This window comes from Vipera berus (genome assembly GCF_964194415.1).
Source record: "Vipera berus genome assembly, chromosome: 9".
NCBI lineage: Eukaryota > Metazoa > Chordata > Lepidosauria > Squamata > Viperidae > Vipera > Vipera berus.
This window is the reverse complement of record NC_138212.1, coordinates 17,207,765-17,224,900: the sequence shown is the minus strand read 5'-3', so window position 1 is coordinate 17,224,900 and position 17,136 is coordinate 17,207,765. Positions and strand designations below refer to the sequence as shown.

At 45.2% G+C, this 17,136-nt stretch overlaps 1 protein-coding gene across 4 annotated transcripts in view; it reads right to left on the bottom strand.

Moving 5' to 3' along the window:
• The window catches only part of MAP7D1 (MAP7 domain containing 1), a 78,492-nt gene that overhangs the window by 12,009 nt on the left and 49,347 nt on the right, over positions 1 to 17,136 (bottom strand). For 3 of the 4 annotated variants that reach the window (XR_014027397.1, XM_081335192.1, XM_081335193.1), the window contains exons 6-10: positions 14,738 to 14,848; positions 6,728 to 6,850; positions 4,067 to 4,206; positions 2,966 to 3,087; positions 1,581 to 1,837 (exon numbers count right to left, since the gene is read on the bottom strand). Coding sequence is in view for 3 of the 4 variants with exons in the window: in XM_081335192.1 (XP_081191318.1) it covers positions 1,581 to 1,837; positions 2,966 to 3,087; positions 4,067 to 4,206; positions 6,728 to 6,850; positions 14,738 to 14,848 (753 nt within the window). In the remaining variant the exon portion in view is untranslated. The remainder of the gene's footprint in view (positions 1 to 1,580; positions 1,838 to 2,965; positions 3,088 to 4,066; positions 4,207 to 6,727; positions 6,851 to 14,737; positions 14,849 to 17,136) is intronic. The other variant, XM_081335194.1, reaches the window with a different exon arrangement.

Below are 17,136 nucleotides of genomic sequence, written 5' to 3'. Positions count from 1 at the left end.
GTAATAAACATCCCTACGAGGCAGGCCAGGTTAGGAGACAGACCCTATGGTGACTATTGAAACTGAATTGTCACAAGATATAGTTACAGAATCTGCCACTTTCCCTGTCCTCTTTTATGGAAAATTAATAGGCTGTTATTTTGAGTCTCTTCCTTACATTTCCTTTTTCCCCAGGACTGAGATTTCATTCACTGTCCCTTTTGCATTCCTTGCTATCTTTGCCTCCTCTATGTAAAGTTGGAAACTTCCATCCCTGCCTTGAGCAATCAGAGAAAAGCAGAATATAGCAACTTTTTTTTTAAAAAAAAAACCTGTTTCCCTTTCTTTTTGGGTTCTTGAAACATACCTGTTTTAGGATTCGCAATATCCCATTTAGCTTTCTAGCCCGCTCGCCCCTTTGCCTACAGGTAGTCCTCGACATACGACCATTATAGAGCCTACCCATTATGGTCATCTGTTATGAAAATGATAAACCCGAGTTGATCGTGGGACTGACTTCCTTTTATGATATTTTTGGTGGTGGTCATTAAGTAAATCACCATGGTCGTTAAGTGAATCTGTGGTCATTAAGAAAACCAGCAGTTCACTATAGGCACAGTTCTGCCAAAAAATGGGAGTGCTAGTTTTTAGGAAAATCGTTGTAAAACACGATCTCGTGTCTGCAGGACAATGCAAACAACTGTAAATGCAGCCGTGTTGCTGAGCACTCAACATTCAGTCATCTAGCCAACCATTGGATCTTTGAATTCGGGTTGTAAGTCTCCTTTTAGGGGCTGGTCATAACTCTGAAGGGTTGTAAGCAGTGGTGGGATTCAGCCGGTTCGCACCACTTCGACAGAACCGCTAGTTAATTTTTTGTTTCCCAGGCCCAGAATGGACTTCTGGAAGCGGCATCCATGCAGAGAACTGGTTGTTTACCTATTTGAATCCCACCACTGGTTGTAGAGACATTAACCTGTCAACAAAAGTGCATATAGTCAAGGCTATGGTCTTCCCAGTTGCAATGTATGGCAGTGAAAGTTGGACCATAAGAAAGGCTGAGCGCCAAAGAATTGAGGCCTTTGAACTATGGTGCTGGAGAAGACTCCTGCGAGTCCCTTGGACTGAAAGGTGATCAAATCGGTCAGTCCTAGAGGAGATCAACCCTGACTGCTCTTTAGAAGGCCAGATCCTGAAGCTAAAACTCAAATACTTTGGCCACCTAATGAGAAGGAAGGACTCACTGGAGAAGAGCCTAATGTTGGGAAAGATCGAGGGCAAGAGAAGAAGGGGACGACAGAGAATGAGGTGGCTGGATGGAGTCACTGAAGCAGTAGGCATGAGCTTAAATGGACTCCAGAAGATGGTAGAGGACAGGAAGGCCTGGAGGAATGTTGTCCATAGGGTCGCGATGGGTCGGACACGACTTCGCAGCTAACAACAACAACAACAACACTGGTTGTAAGTCAAGGACTACCACCTGAATAAATTTTCAAAATTCAATTCTTAATTCTTTAATGTCCGGCTCTATGCCTTGTTTTATTTGACTACGTCAGTCTTGAACTGCAATTCAGCGTTAACTAACACCAAGTATGACCCACCTGTTGGTGTTTCGCTGCTCCCTGTTGCCTTCAAGCTCTCCTCTGGGGCTGGAGAAGCTGCCCCACGTTCCTTGGGTTCATTCTTGCGTTCACGGGCCTTCGGTTGGCCCTCGGGCTCCCTGCGAGGTCGTCTCTTGGGTGAAGACTGGGCACTGCGAGCCAGGCTTGACCGATGTGAAATGCTGGGTCCTGGGCTTGGTGAGGCAGGGCGCTGTTTGGCCACAGCTGGTGAGGCTGGCCTGGGCTTGGGGCTTGGGCTGCCAAAGGGAAGCATAGAGGAGATGGCATTAGAGACACGATGAAGGAAACAGCTTTGCCAGCCATCCAATCCTATTCTGGAGACCCTTCCTGGAGCAGATGTGGACAAAACAAAATCTCCAATGATACGATTTCCAGGGAGAACTCATGTCCAGTATTTAACATCATCCCAGCGGAAACAATGTGCTGCAAAAAAACAAAAAAATCTGAAGCCTTGTGAAAAAAATCTCAGCTGTCCATTTCAGCCTTTCCCAACCAGTTGAATGTGTGGAATCCCACATTCTGGCTGCGCAAAGCTTCCAGCTTCATTCACAAAAGGGGCGTTCCAACCATGGAGAATATGTATACCTCGGAAACTGGCCTGCAATCCTAGGAAGAGATGCGGCTGCTTTAAAGGGCTTCAGACTGAGGCTGCTTTCACGACCCTGGATGCAACAAGGCATCTTTTCGGAATTAGGTCCAAAAACTCAGAAATATTGGAATGGTTTCCTTACTGTAACTGTAATTTCTATGATTCCTGTGACAGATTGTACAAAATGGAATTATCACTCTAATTGGTGATAACAGTAATAATGCTTATGCGCATTATTATAAATAGAGGTATTCCTGGTAAGGGAAGCAGGGGGAATAACAAGCAGCCTCATCCATGTAGTCATTGCCATCATCTTGAATTTTGATACACACCTTTGATACACATGAGTGGAGTGGAGTGGAGTGGAGTGGAGTGGAGTGGAGTGGAGTGGAGTGGAGTGGAGTGGAATGGAGTAGAATAGAATAGAATAGAATAGAATAGAATAGAATAGAATAGAATAGAATAGAATAGAATAGAATAGGAATAGGAATAGGAATAGAAATAGAAATAGAATCTTTATTTAGTTATTTGACCACATCAAAAGTATAAAATATAAATATCTAAGTAGATGCCAAGAAAACAACAGGATATGTTCATAGCAAGTAATTACCCCTACAGTTAACCCCAATCTGATCTAAATATTCCATCCTCTTTGAAATAGCCTTTGATACACACCTCCCACAGTCAGACATGACCGCAAAGTTGGTTTCTTAAAGTCCATTTGGCCAATGATAAATTAATTCTGCATCTCATCAGGATCCCTGTGACTTCTTACCTGCCTTCAGGTACATGCAGCTGACGTGCCTGGCCAGAAGGCGTAGAGTGGCGTTTGCGGAGGGCTAAGGCACTCTTTTCTTGGGCATTTTCCCGATCCTTGTCTTTCTTTTCTTTCTTTTTCTGATGGTGAGAATAGAAGAAGAAAGAATCATAAAGCAGAACCCACGTTGACGATGGAGAAGCAGTTCTCCAGAGCTCTGGGCCGAATCAGTTCACAGTAACAAAGCAGGAGGTTGTTAAAGCCAGTGCTTCTCAATCTTGGCAATGTATGAACTTCAACTCCCAGAATTCCCCAGTCCTTTAAGATGTGTGGAAGTCCCCAAATTGCCAGTGTAGTTAGTAGTTGAGTCCACTTTTCTGCAACAGCAGAAGCATGTCTGAACATAGAAAGCTGTGATGTACGTAGCATTTGGCTATAGGGTATCTCTCTCCCACCCGCAATACTTCAGGTCTGAAATTCAGGCATCCCTTTCTATCTAAGAGGCCAGGACGCAGGTTTAATTTAGGAAGTAGGCTATGATTAGTCTGAGAGCCCTGGGAATGAAAAGAATCTTGGAAAACAACCACTGAGAAGACCATTTTCATTTTCCGTTGGATGAAACGTCTGCAATTTCCTCAAATTGCTGACCCCCTCAAGGTCACTACAGTTCTCCTCATCCCAACAGGCAGGTTAAAAATGAGATGTGGTGTCCCCCATGGCTGGAGTAGGGAGGGGACAGTAGGTTGGGGAAAGCTGAGCTACTACTGCAGCAGTCAAGACCAGGGGTCTTCAAACGTGGCCCTTTTATGACTTGTGGTCTTCAACTCCCAGGATTCCTCAGCCAGCCCTGAGGGGAGTTGAAGACCACAAGTCATAAAAGGGCCACGTTTGAAGACCCCCTGCTCAAGGACCACCAGGAGAACCATGCCAACTGCTAGTCTCTGTTACTTCTAACAGGAGAGAGGAAGCTTTGATGGGAATATAGATGTGAATCTAAAAGCAGCGTTTCTCAAACTTGGCAACTTTAAGAACTCTGGGAGTGGAATCCTAAAGATTTGAGAAACACAGATCTAAAGAGTTGGGATGGTTAAAAAACAAAACAAAAACATGGCAACTTACAGGAGAGGACTGTGGCTTATTTCGGGGCGTTACATCAGGGCTGCTGGTTGCTGGCCGCCTTCGCTCTGCACAACGGTGTACACGCTGGTTTTTGCAGTGGCTTACAGGGCTGGCAGAAGCTGAGCGGGGGCACACGGGTACTGTTGGCAGTCAACGAAAAAAGGTCTGAATCTTTTCTAGGGTTGTTTAACAATACAGGTAATCCTCAATTTACAACTTTTAGTGACCGTTCCAAGTTACGACGTCACTGAATAAAGTGACTTGGGACCATGTTTCACAGTTGCGACCTTTGCAGCATCCCCATGGTCACATGATCAAAATTCAGGTGCTTGGCAACTGGCATGTGTTTATGACGGCTGCAGTGTCCCCAGGCTTATGTGATCAGATTTGGCAACCGTCTGCAAAGCCAAGCCAAGGGGGAGAGCCAGATTCATTTAACAACCGGGTTACTCATGTAACGGCTTCGGGGATTTACTTAACAACTGTGGCGAGAAAGGCCGTAAAATGGGGCAAAACTCACTTAACAAATGTCTCTGTCATGGTTCCGACAGATGAAACTCTTCAAAGAACTTCGAGGCACTGTTTACCTTAAAGAATCTTTATTCGAGTAGCATAGCGTCGGCACTTACACAGTTGAAGTCGAAATCTGAATTCCCCTCCCCTGAGCGCATAGTATCAAAGCCCAATTCCCTCCTCTAATTAACAGTCATAAATCACATTCTCCAATTAGTTTGAAATGCAGGCTTTCCCTCCAGTTCTCCAACCCGCCAATTCTTATCATCTCTTATTTCAATAACCTTGGTTCTCACACTAGTTTCAGTATTGTTATGTCTAGCTGAACTCCCATGCATATTCCTCCTCCTCCTCCCCTCCCAGTATCATCAAATTCTAACTCTAATTCTAAGAGCAAAACATAAGAAGAAAAAGGATTGCATCTCCATAGGTTGTCAAAGCAAAAACATCCGATGTTAGTAGCATTGACAGTCTCGCTTAACAGCAGAAATTTTGGGCTCCGTTGTGGTCGTAAGTCAAGGACGACCTGTGTAAGACATTCAGTCTGGGAATAAAACCAGAGTTCTGATTCTACAGTACTTAAAAGGTAGCCTGCCACAATGTAGCACTTCCTACTTCTGTTCGAACTGTAGCACCCAGAATTCCCCCCGGCACATGCGCTAGTCGCTCTGGGAATTGCAGTCCCAGCACTCGGAAAGCCAGCAAGGTTTATAGAGTGGTTATCTCATTCCTGCCATATGCTAGGTTGGGTTCTTCAAAGCCAGCCTTTTCAACCTGTTGTCTTCATATTAGGTGTTAACCTTACTCATCATTCCCAGACAGCTTTTTTTTAAAATTCCATTTATATCCCGCCCTTCTCCGAAGACTCAGGGCGGCTTACAAGCTTAGCAGTAGCCTTCATTCTATGTATATGCCTGCTTATTAGGGCTTTCATACAACCCCCAAGCGGCATTATTACAAAGTCAGCTTAATTGCCCCCAACAATCTGGGTCCTCATTTTACCTACCTCGGAAGGATGGAAGGCTGAGTCAACCTTGAGCCTGGTGGGACGCGAACCTGCACTAATTGCAGGCAGCTGGTGTTTTGTCTGTCCTTGACGGGATGAAGGGCACTGGAGTTTATCACATTGGATGGACAGGCTCTGGCTAAAGCAACAGCAATGCCGGTAGTCCTCGACTCACGACCATTTGTTTAGTGACCGTTTGAAGTTAGAACGGCACTGGGAAAAGCGATTTAGGACCGTTTTTCGCCCTTACGACTGTTGCAGCATCCCCGTGTTCACGTGATCAAAAGTTGAGATGCTTGGCAAGTGGTTCACACTTACGACAGTTGCAGTGTCCAGGGGTCAGGCGATCCCCTTTTGCGACCTTCTGACAAGCAAAGTCAATGGGGTAAGCTGGATTTGCTTCATAACTGTAGTGACTTGCTTAATGACCATGGTAGAGAAGATGGCAGAATTGAGCACAATTCAAGCAACTGCACTGCTTAGCAGCCAAAGTTCCAGTCTCAACTGTGGTTGCAAGTCAACAACTACCTGTATTCAAATCATGCCCATTCTTTCATGTTACTGAGCCTATGCACAAAACAAGCTTCACCAGGCTGGGAAAGCAATCCTTTTTCTCATTTTTGTCCACCTAACCAAAGGCCTGCCTTCACACAAGAGACTGAACCAGAAGAGTAAGCCAAGATGAAATCTAATCAAGTTTTTGCAAACAGGATGAATGCAAGACCTAGGCTTGTTCCTAACTTGAGATAGGCTATCAAACTAAAGATAACCCCCCCCAAAATTCTCAATTTATTGTTAACATAGACTCTTCCTAAAATTGTGAGCAAAATATCAGAGCGTGAAATTTAAGGAAGCACAGGACACAAAGGCTAGCCCCGTGGCTTTGTGTTAGACATGGCTTATTCAATCAGCCAAACATGGCATGCTAAACCATAAACTCTGGTTCATAAATGTAACGGCTGACTTCACAGAACACAAGCTAAAACTAATAAATCAACCCCAGGATGCAATGGCAGTGTTTGCCTGATGCAATTCCAAACTTGTCATTATTTTGGAATCATCGTGGCTTGCTCAGGATGCTGGTGAACCCATCACGCCCTCCTCTCGATAACATTTTAGCCCCTTCAGGTCATTCTGCTTACCCTGCTCCTTGCCATTGCCAGCCAGCGTCACAGTGCTTCTGCTGCGGGCCAAGAAGGCGAGAGTCGGGGTCATCAGCCGGTCCACGATGCTGCTCTCCCAAGCACTAAGTTGGAAACTACGATCTGGAGAAGGAAAAAAGCTTTTGGTTAAATCTGGTATGCCCAGTTCCATCCTGGACCAACCTTTCAGCACCTGAAGTTGCATAGTTGGATTTCTGGTCTGCAGAGGTGTGCAACAAGTCTAACTTTCCAAGCTCCATTTTCCTCAAAATTGGTAGCTATCACTATCACTACAGTTATGTTTCGAGCACCAAAGCACTTCCAGGTTGAAATTGCCAGGAAGATGCCCAGTTAGGGGCTTCTTTCATGTCCCCAAAGTGGCACCCATCTACCTACTCATAGTTGCTCACTTTCGAACTGCTAGGTCAACAGGAGCTGGAGCAAGTGACAGGAGCTCACCCGTCACGCAGCAGCAACCGGGTCTCAAACACGGGCCTGCCAATCATCAGACCAGCATCCTAACCACGTGAGCCACCATGCTCCCCAACGTGCAGCTCAGGTGCCACAATGAGATTCCAGGTGTGGAAGGCAGGAGTAGTGCAAAGGAACCAAGTTTAAGGTGATGGAAGAGAAAAGTCGTTGCGCCCGTGGGGACAGGAAATATTGATTATAGGCAGTCCTCAACTTACAACCACAACTGAGCCCCAAATTTTGATCACTAAACAAGACAGTTGTTAAGTGAGTTTTGCCCCAGGTGTTAAGTCAATCGCTGCAGTTGTTAAGTCAGTCATTCAAACATTAAGCAAATCTGGCTTCACCCATTGTCTTCGCTGGTCAAAAGCTGGCTGGGAAGGTTACAAATGATGATCACTTGACCCCGGGACAGTGCAACCATCATAAATACATGCCAGTTGCCATGGGCCCGAATTCTGATCATGGGACCATGGGGATGCTGCAATGGTCATCAGTGTGAAAACCAATCATAAGCCACTTTTTCCAATGCTGTTGTAACTCTGAACTGCCACTAAATGAATGGTTGTAAGTCAAGGACTACCTGTATTCCATTCTAACTAATGGACTTGTTAGTCTTATGTCTTCCCTTTCCTCCTGCAGCTGAAGTCAACCTACTAATCCTCTCTATGGCCCATGCTGGCTGGGGGATTCTGGGAGTTGTAGTCCACCCATCTTAAAGTTGGTGAATTGAGAAACACTGCCCTAAAGCAGATGCTCAGCTCTCAGCATTTTGTGTGCACAAGACCATCGACAATACGGATGTTGGAGAATCCGGTTTTGTTAAACTAGCTTTTGTGCATGTCGTGGCTGACTTGCCACGTACCTCTGCTCACAAAGAGACAACAGAAACGGGGGGGGGGGACGGAAAGTATTGGAATGCAAAGGAGGTTTGGGAGGGAATTGAGGGATTCAAGTGGCCCAGGACACTCCCAGCACCCCAAATCAAACGCTGGGAAAACTCCAAGCTGCTCGGAATGTTTTCAAAACAAAATGAAGGCCATTGATTGGTGGACAATGGACACTGGGGAAGTCCAGGGGAAAAGGGGGAGTTTTACCTATGGTGGCTTTTGCACGAAAACTTTAGAACTGGTGCCTATGTGGAATTATCAGTAAAGTTATACTTTGGTAAAATAATGTCCCAGGAGTTTCTTTTGCTACATTTACCAAGGAGACAGTTGACGGTGCAGAGGCGGCTCTGGAGGAAAAGACTTTGAAAAAAGTCAATATGGTGGCTGCAACCGAAGCCACCATCCTGACTTTATTGGTCCTTCCTCCCTATGGACACTGTTGGTTGTGTTATTGCTTGACCCCAGCCAACGTATTGGAAGAGCGTTGTCCAGGACTCATAATCTCACAATAATTACTTGCTTCTCGATAGATTAAGTGATGTATTCAGTTTCACTTAAACTAGCAAAAGAAACCAAGATTAGCTGATTTACCTCCTTATGCACTGAATGCGTAGCCGGCTTCTCAGTCTCTTAATAATTCCTTTGGCTGCCCAAACAAGCTGCTTTAAAGCCAACACACTCCAGGGAGATTGAAGGAACTTTGTAATAGTTACGGAGCAAACTACATGTTGACATTCTGGGTATGGCTGATAATTCTGCAAATCTTGTTGACACTCAACTGACATTATAAACCACCTTTGCCTGAAAAACCTTTAGCTTTGTAGATTCTGCCAGAGGAAGCGACTTGCCATAGACACAAATATGAACAATGGGAGGTCAAATTAGCAAATCCCGTGTGGTTAATCTCAGCCAGGAATATCCCACACCCTAACAGTGGGAAACGTTTTTGTTTGAGAGACACCCAGGTCTCCAGCATTTATTTATTTTTTGAACAAGCTTGTTTTCACTGGCTCTGGAGAACAGAATCAAAGGGCATCTTAATGCTCCTTACTACGTATGATACAGATCTAGGGAGCTTGAATGCTTCTGTAAGAGAAATGTGGGGTGTATTTTATTTTAATATATTTTATTCTGTGTATCTATATATTTATCTTAATACACAGGTAGTCCTTGACTTATGACCACAATTGAGCCCAAAATTTCTGTTGCTAAACGAGACATTTGTTAAGTGAGTTTTGCCCCAATTTATGACTTCTTGCCTCAGCTGTTAAGTGAATCACTGCAATTGTTAAAGTGGTAACAATGTTGTTAAATGGATCCGGCTTCCTCATTAACTTTGCTTGTCAGAAGGTCACATGACCTCAGGACATTTCAACCGTCATAAATATGAGTCAGTTTGGCAAGCGTCCGACTTTGGATCACATGACCATGGCAGTGGTTGTAAGTGTGAAAAATGGTCATAGTTTTTTTTTCAGTGCTGTTGAAACTTCGAACAGTCATTAAACGAACTGTTGTAAGTCAAGGACTACCTGTATTTTATTTTTAAAAAGTGGGGTCTGTTTTAATCGATTTTAATGAGTTTGAACAAAAGAGTCAAACTAGCTATCATTTTATGTTGTTTGTGTGATTGAAAACAATCACAGCTGAAAACTACCCAGAATCACAGATGTGAGGTGGGTGGCTACATAATTTGAATAAATTGATAAATAAATAAATACAAACATAATTTTAGATTTAAAGGCTTGCTTAAATTGGCTTGGTCACTGCTGGAAATACCTTTCAATCCACTAATGTCAGCATTGTGAGATCACAGATTTATATTTTATTTTATTTTTACCTAAAAAGGACTTTTTCTTTTTTAAGGGAAGTTGAAATTTTTCTCTTGGCATCCATCCATACCTATGAGCACAGTGCTGCCTGAATAATTCCACCCCAGGACCGCTCCTAATTCCACATGCATTAACCATCCCTTCCTTTGGCCTTTTCCTGAATCTTGTTCAGATGCTCGGGATATTTTCATCTTCGCTAAGCAACGAGGAAACAAAACAATGGTGGGCAGAAATACTATCTTTAGCAGCAAAGGGACATTAGGGCAGAGAGTAATTGGAGCCGGTTGAGCTCAGCCTCGTGGGATCTGCTTGCAAGGGCCAAGTGGTTAAAATTTCCTCTCAGTGGAGAGATAACTCCACAGGGGGGTCAAGACGTTTTTCAGGTTAAATCTCTGGGAAGCGTCATGCAAGACATCTGGAAGACATTAGGTGGTGTTCTCTTATTTTGTAGTCTCCATGGTAGACATCGCCATCACTGCAGGGATCAAAGTAAACCAGGCTTATTAATATCCCACCCAATTTATAGTTTAGATTTGGGGGAAGTTCCATCTTACTATTTCACAGTGCCTTTAGCCGCGTTTCGGCTGAGACCCATTGCAAAGAGCTGCTCCAGAAATATACAACTAGGAGGAGAAGGGTCTAACTATAGTTTGTTGGGTCAGTCAACTATTTCTCAGACCAACACATCTCACACGGTTGTTGTTGTGGGGAAAATGGGAGGAAGAAGAAGTATTGTGTATGTTTTGCTCTTTAAGTTAGTTATAAAAATAATAAAGGCAGGATATGAGTCGTGGTGGCGCAGAGTGGTTAGAATGCAGCATTGCAGGCTAACTCTGCTCACTGCCAGGAGTTTGATCTTGATGGGGGCTCAAGGCTGACTCAGCCTTCCATCCTTCCAAGATCAATAAATTGGATCGGACTCAGGTTGTTGGGGGCAAAGTGCTGAAATTGTAAATTGTCCAGAGAGGGCTGTAAAACACTATGAAGAAGTATATAAGTCTAAATGATATATGAATAAACAAGCAAACAAATAAATAACGGTTAAGATACTGAACAGGGATTCACATTTCTGCCAGCTTACACCCTCCCCCCCGCCCCGCATGACCCAATGGACAAAGTGAGGGAGAAATAATATCTGCTTGTTGAGAAGGATCACTGGGATCTCTGATACAAAGCATTTCGAGCATCCCAAACACTCCCCCCTCAATGCAAAACTGGTTTCCTTCCCTGCCTTCCCCACAAGGAGCTGAAAATGCTGGATAGTAGAATTGCAGTACCGGCAAAGAGGTTGAAACTACAAAACTGCTGTCCCCAAAACTAATGAGGATGTCAACCATTTTAGCTTTTTGAGGAATTACTGAGTCTGTCATTTGTACTTCTATAACCGCCTGGTTTGGCACAGCAACCAAAGAGGACAGGTACAGACTTCAACGGATAGTCAGGACTGCGGAGAAAGCAGTTGCAACCAGCCTGCCTTCCATTGAGGGCCTGTATAGTGCATGAACCAGAAAGATCCTGGGCTTTGTGTGCCAAAACCACCAGACACAGAGACATTCATCAGTTTGCATGTTGAGCTTTGCATTCACTTCTTTTGTTTGTTAAAAAACACTTTGCAGAGCTGGCAGAGAGGGGAAAAAAAGCAGGCCACAAATAAATTACAACAAACATGTCAATAAACGGACCAGGCTGGGCAGTAAAACCTGGGATGGCTCTACGACAATTCACTACAGCCAACCCGCTGTGGGACCACTTGCCATGGAACAACTCGCTGTGGGGAAAGAGTTACACCAATATCAAAGAAATACTGGAGTAGAGTCATGAAAGAAAGGAAGCAAAAGGGGGGAGAGAATGGAATGTGAATGACAAAAATTAAAATATTTTTTTAAAATTTATTTTGAATAATTAAATTGAATTGCTAAATTGTCCTGTGGTGAGTTGGCCGGGGCCAACTGTCCCAATCCGACCTGGGACTGATGACTGAAAGAAACCCCCACCCCCCAAAAAAGCACAACCAACACACTCGCTTTAAGAGAAAGGTCTGGGCTACTCCCATGGTTGTCAAATTAAGCAGAAGTGGTCTGGGGAAAAATCCACCCTTAAGTCATTGGTAAATTTGCATTAAGCTCTCAGCATTGTCTGATGAGACAATGGGGCAGGCAGCATATACAAGTAGTCCTCAACTTACAGTATAACTGAGACAGTTGTTCAGTGAATTTGCCCCGTTTTGCAACCTTTCTTACCACAGTGAATCGCTGCAGTTGTTAAAAATTAGTAACACGGTTGTTAAGTGAAATATGGCTTCCCCATTGACTTTGCCCATCAGAAGGCCACAAAAGGGGATCACGCGATCCCCAGGACACGGCAACCGCCATAAGTATGAGTCAGTGGCCAAGCATCTGAATTTTGATCACGTGACACCAGGGATGCTTTGCAACAGGCATAGGTGTGAAGACCAGTCGTAGGTCACTTTTTTTTAGTGCCGTTGAAACCTCGAACGGTCATTAAACAAACTGTTGTAAGTAGAGGACTACCTGTACTTTGAGACCCTGGTGGGATGACAAATGTATTAGACTTGTCAAGGTGAGGACATAACAGCGCTAATATTACAGAGTCAGGAATCCAGGGTTAATCCTAACTCCTACTAACAACCTTAAAGATGAAACTGAGATGAGATAGTCCTCGATTTATAACTGTTTAGCCACCATTCGATGTTGCAACAGCATTTTTTTAAAAAAAGCAATTTACAAGAGGCGCTTGCCCTTACAACCGTCACAGCATCCCCTGTCACGTGATCAATGTTTGGTCGTTGGGCAACTGGCCTGTATTACTGGTTATACTAGCATCTTTGGGTCACGTGATCTCCATCTGTCACCTTCCCAGGCGGCCTCTGACAAGCCAAGTCAATGGGAGGAAGCCGGATTCGACTTTGAACGATCGCACAATTCACAACTGCAGCAATGCGCTTAATAACTGTGGCAAGAGAGGTCATAAAATGAGGTAACCGCTTATTAGCTCCCTTGCATAGCAACAGAAATAGTCCCCATTGTCAAGGACTTACGTTCTGGAGAAGCCATGCCTGCAAATGGCTCCCTGAGACTCCATTTGCGCACCGAATCCTTGTGCTTTGTACTCTTGCGTGCATATTTGCACAGAGATTGGAGCAATTGAGCGGCCACCTGTGGTCTCTGGTGTGGCCTGGCTGGGCTCAGGCATTCTCTTTGGCCAATCCTTGTTCAACCGTGGCTTCCTAAATAAGCCACCATATCTGAGTTCTGCTGGGACTCAACAGGTAGTGTTGAGACCTGGCTGCTCTGGCTGAGAAACCACAATGTCTGGCTTCATGTGACACGTAAGCCCAGCCTATCATGCCTTCTTCCCCAAACTATGGCCAGAGAGATCAGGATAGCTGAGTGCTTGAGCTGGATCACAAATTCTTGGAGGCCTTTAACTGTTCCTGGATCAGATACCAATGCTGGTCCATGAAAAAGTGTTTCAAATGGATAAGACAATAATTCTCAATTCCTCTTGAGGAACAGCTTCCCCTTTTAGATAAAAACTTGTAAGCATTACAGATGAGGAGTGTTATCCCCTACTTTGAGGAAAAAAGAAGGGGTGGGGGAGAATTGTTTCTTCTAAAGCAGGGGTGTCAAACTGCCGGCCCGCAGGACGGTTGTACCATACAGAGGCTGCGCCCACCCCAGATCCGGCAATGCCAAAAAATACATTGCAATACATTGCGACACATCATGTGACGCGGCGAGTTTGAGACCCGTGTTCTAAAGTGTCTACTCTCACATATTTACAGATGATCTAAAAATCTAGGAGAAAAAAAATAAGCACATTTGGGGTGGGGTGGGCATGCAATTCCCTACATTAATCTGCTGCGCATCCTATGGGTTATTCAACTAACTTTTAAATCTCAACGCCGACCTCAAGCAATATACATGATAAACAGACAGGGAAGGTAAACAGAAATATTAACTGTGTTACTGAAAAGCTGCATAAACATTGATAATTTGGCCACTGGGTGGTGCAAGGATGTTCTGCCCCCAATCTCTTAAAATTCTACCGAGCCCCATCTTCTGTCTGCTAAAATTTCATCCTAAATTGTAGGATTTTTCAACCCTGGCAACTTTTAAAATGAGTAGACTTCAGTTCTCCAGATCTCTCTGCCAGCAACTCTGGGAGTTGAAATCTACACATCTTAAAATTGCCAAGGTTAAGAAACACTGCTCTGTTGGCTGGGTTCACGCTTCTTTTGGTAACCATAAGACCTAGGACCTTGAATCTTTTAAAAATGCTGAACACTTGCAACCTGCATTAACATGTTTGTCTAAAAGATCGTTTCTCAATCTCAGCAAGATGAGGTGATGGCTTCAATTCCCAGACTTCTCCAGGCACTATGGCTGGCTTGGGAATTCTGGGAGTTGAAGTCGACACATCTTCATGACCCGAAGATTGAAAAACATTGGTCTAAAACATATACTAGAAGGCCTCTCTCTTTTTTCCTTTTCTTTCTTTCTTTCTTTCTTTCTTTCTTTCTTTCTTTCTTTCTTTCTTTCTTTCTTTCTTTCTTTCTTTCTTTCTCTTTCTTTCTTTCTTGTCCTTCCTTCCTTCCTTCCTTCCTTCCTTCCTTCCTTCCTTCCTTCCTTCCTTCCTTCCTTCCTTCCTTCCTTCCTTCCTCTTATCAGTTTACCCCTGTCACCTAGTTCCAGGGCTATTGATAGGATGGGTTTAAAATTGGGCCCCATTTCTTCCCATCCCTCGCCATGACACAGCTGCGTGTCCCCAGGGGGTGGGTGGGTGGGTGGGTCTCTTACTTCTACTGGGTGAGTTCCAGAGAGTGGCAGAAGATTTGGAGAGGCGCTTGTTGATTATAGAGTCCACATGTTTGGGAAGATTTACAGCAGAGAGAGAGCACCTGCTTGCACCTACAGAGGGAAAAGACACACAGGTGTTAAGGGCAGCGGGGTGGGGTGGGGGGATCTGGTGGATGTGTGAGCATGCGGCAGCGGGGACCATGCAGTGAATGCAATGAGTTCCAAAGGAGACCCCCTGGGAAAAGCTATTAAGGTGCCTCGTTTCAAGTTGCCTGCAGGAACAGGAAACCATACAAACACCTTGTGTATTCTACTCCAGCATGGGTTCCCGCTGATGTCAGAGGCCTAAGTGAGCTTGGCAGAAAGCAAATTAGCACATGTGGTGGCACAGTGGCTGTCGGCAGGGCTACGCCCTTCCCAGAGGCCCACCGGCAGAAGGTCTGATTTGGAGATTTTCCCTTCTGCAGCCAAACAACAGCAGGAGGTGAAGACATCACGCACAGCTCCTTCTGGTTACAAGCTGACTTGCACTCGGGTCCCACCCAGCTGAGAGAAGCTGAGTCCCACAGAAAGCATGCAATATAGATGACAGCCTTCATAGAAGATGTTAAATATCTGAGCAAGACATAGAAGGAACCATCCAGCAAACAGATCCCCTTTCAGAAACAGAAGCTGAACCACAAAGTGCCTGGACTGACAGCAAAGCAGCATTTTTAGACCAACGTGAGGGCGGGATGAGTTTTGAAAAGACAAAACTGTAAGCATTTTTTGAGTCTTTATTTTATGGGACACAATCAGGATTTCAAACAAACCCTGGCTTTTTATTCCAGGGCCACAACAAATAAGTGGGGCGGTAGTCTATCCTCAGTACTATCTCTGCAAGCCAACGTTTTGGAAAAATGAACAAGTAGATGATTTATTTATTTTTTAGCATTCTTAAAATTTCCATAGTAAAAAAGTTGTTGTGCTTCTCTAACACACCTAACTTGATGGTTACAGACTTAACTAGATCGGTCATTTGCACAACATGAAAGGCTTAGCTTGTTTTAAGCCTGTTAGGGCTTTTTTGTGACTTTGTGTGTTCTGTGACTCCAGCTTGTTTCTGATTCAAAGTATTAAAACAATCCAGGAAATAAGATGGCTCCGTCACCTGGTTAAGTGTGTTTTGTGAACAAGGCCGAACAAAGCATGCCTTTGAACCTGCTTTTTCTTGTTTCATATGGAAATGTAAACATAAAATAATGAATTGGACAATTTTTATGCACATTGGGTCACTGGTAGCATTCAGCCTGGGTCTCTATCTGTATTCTAGGATGAAAAACAAGGGCTGATGTGGAATTCTTGTTGACAAAAACCACAGTTTTGTCTAAATCCAAAGCAAAATTCTTAAACCCAAAACTAATTCAGAGTAAGAGCTCCCAATACTGATGGAAGATTTGTAATAGAATCACAGGATTTGTCTCTGCAGAAAACAGACTACCGTATATACTTGAGTATAAGCCGACTCGAGTATAAGCCGAGACCCCCAATTTCACCCCCCAAAACTGGAAAAAGTTATTGACTCGAGTATAAGCCGATCCGCCGTTCTGCAAGCCTCTGCCGCCAGCAGAGGCTCGATCCGCCATTTTGCAAGCCTGAATACACAGGAATACCCTGTGTGGCCGCGGCTCGTCGGCAGGTCTCCGTTCCTCCTGCCGACCTTTGGGGAGGTTTGGGCGCCTCCCCAAACCTCCCCAAGTCTCCGTTCCTCCTGCCGACCTTTGGGGAGGTTTGGGCGCCTCCCCAAACCTCCCCAAACCTCGGCAGGTCTCCGTTCCTCCTGCCGACCTTTGGGGAGGTTTGGGCGCCTCCCCAAACCTCGGCAGGTCTCCGTTCCTCCTGCCGACCTTTGGGGAGGTTTGGGCGCCTCCCCAAACCTCGGCAGGTCTCCGTTCCTCCTGCCGACCTTTGGGGAGGTTTGGGCGCCTCCCCAAACCTCCCCAAACCTCGGCAGGTCTCCGTTCCTCCTGCCGACCTTTGGGGAGGTTTGGGCGCCTCCCCAAACCTCGGCAGGTCTCCGTTCCTCCGCGCAGACCTGCCGACCTTTGGGGAGGTTTGGGCGCCTCCCCAAACGTCCCCAAACCTCGGCAGGTCTCCGTTCCTGTTTGGGGAGGTTTGGGCGCCTCCCCAAACCTCCCCAAACCTCGGCAGGTCTCCGTTCCTCCGCGCAGACCTGCCGACGTTTGGGGAGGTTTGGGCGCCTCCCCAAACCTCCCCAAACCTCGGCAGGTCTCCGTTCCTGTTTGGGGAGGTTTGGGCGCCTCCCCAAACCTCCCCAAACCTCGGCAGGTCTCCGTTCCTCCGCGCAGACCTGCCGACCTTTGGGGAGGTTTGGGCGCCTCCCCAAACGTCCCCAAACC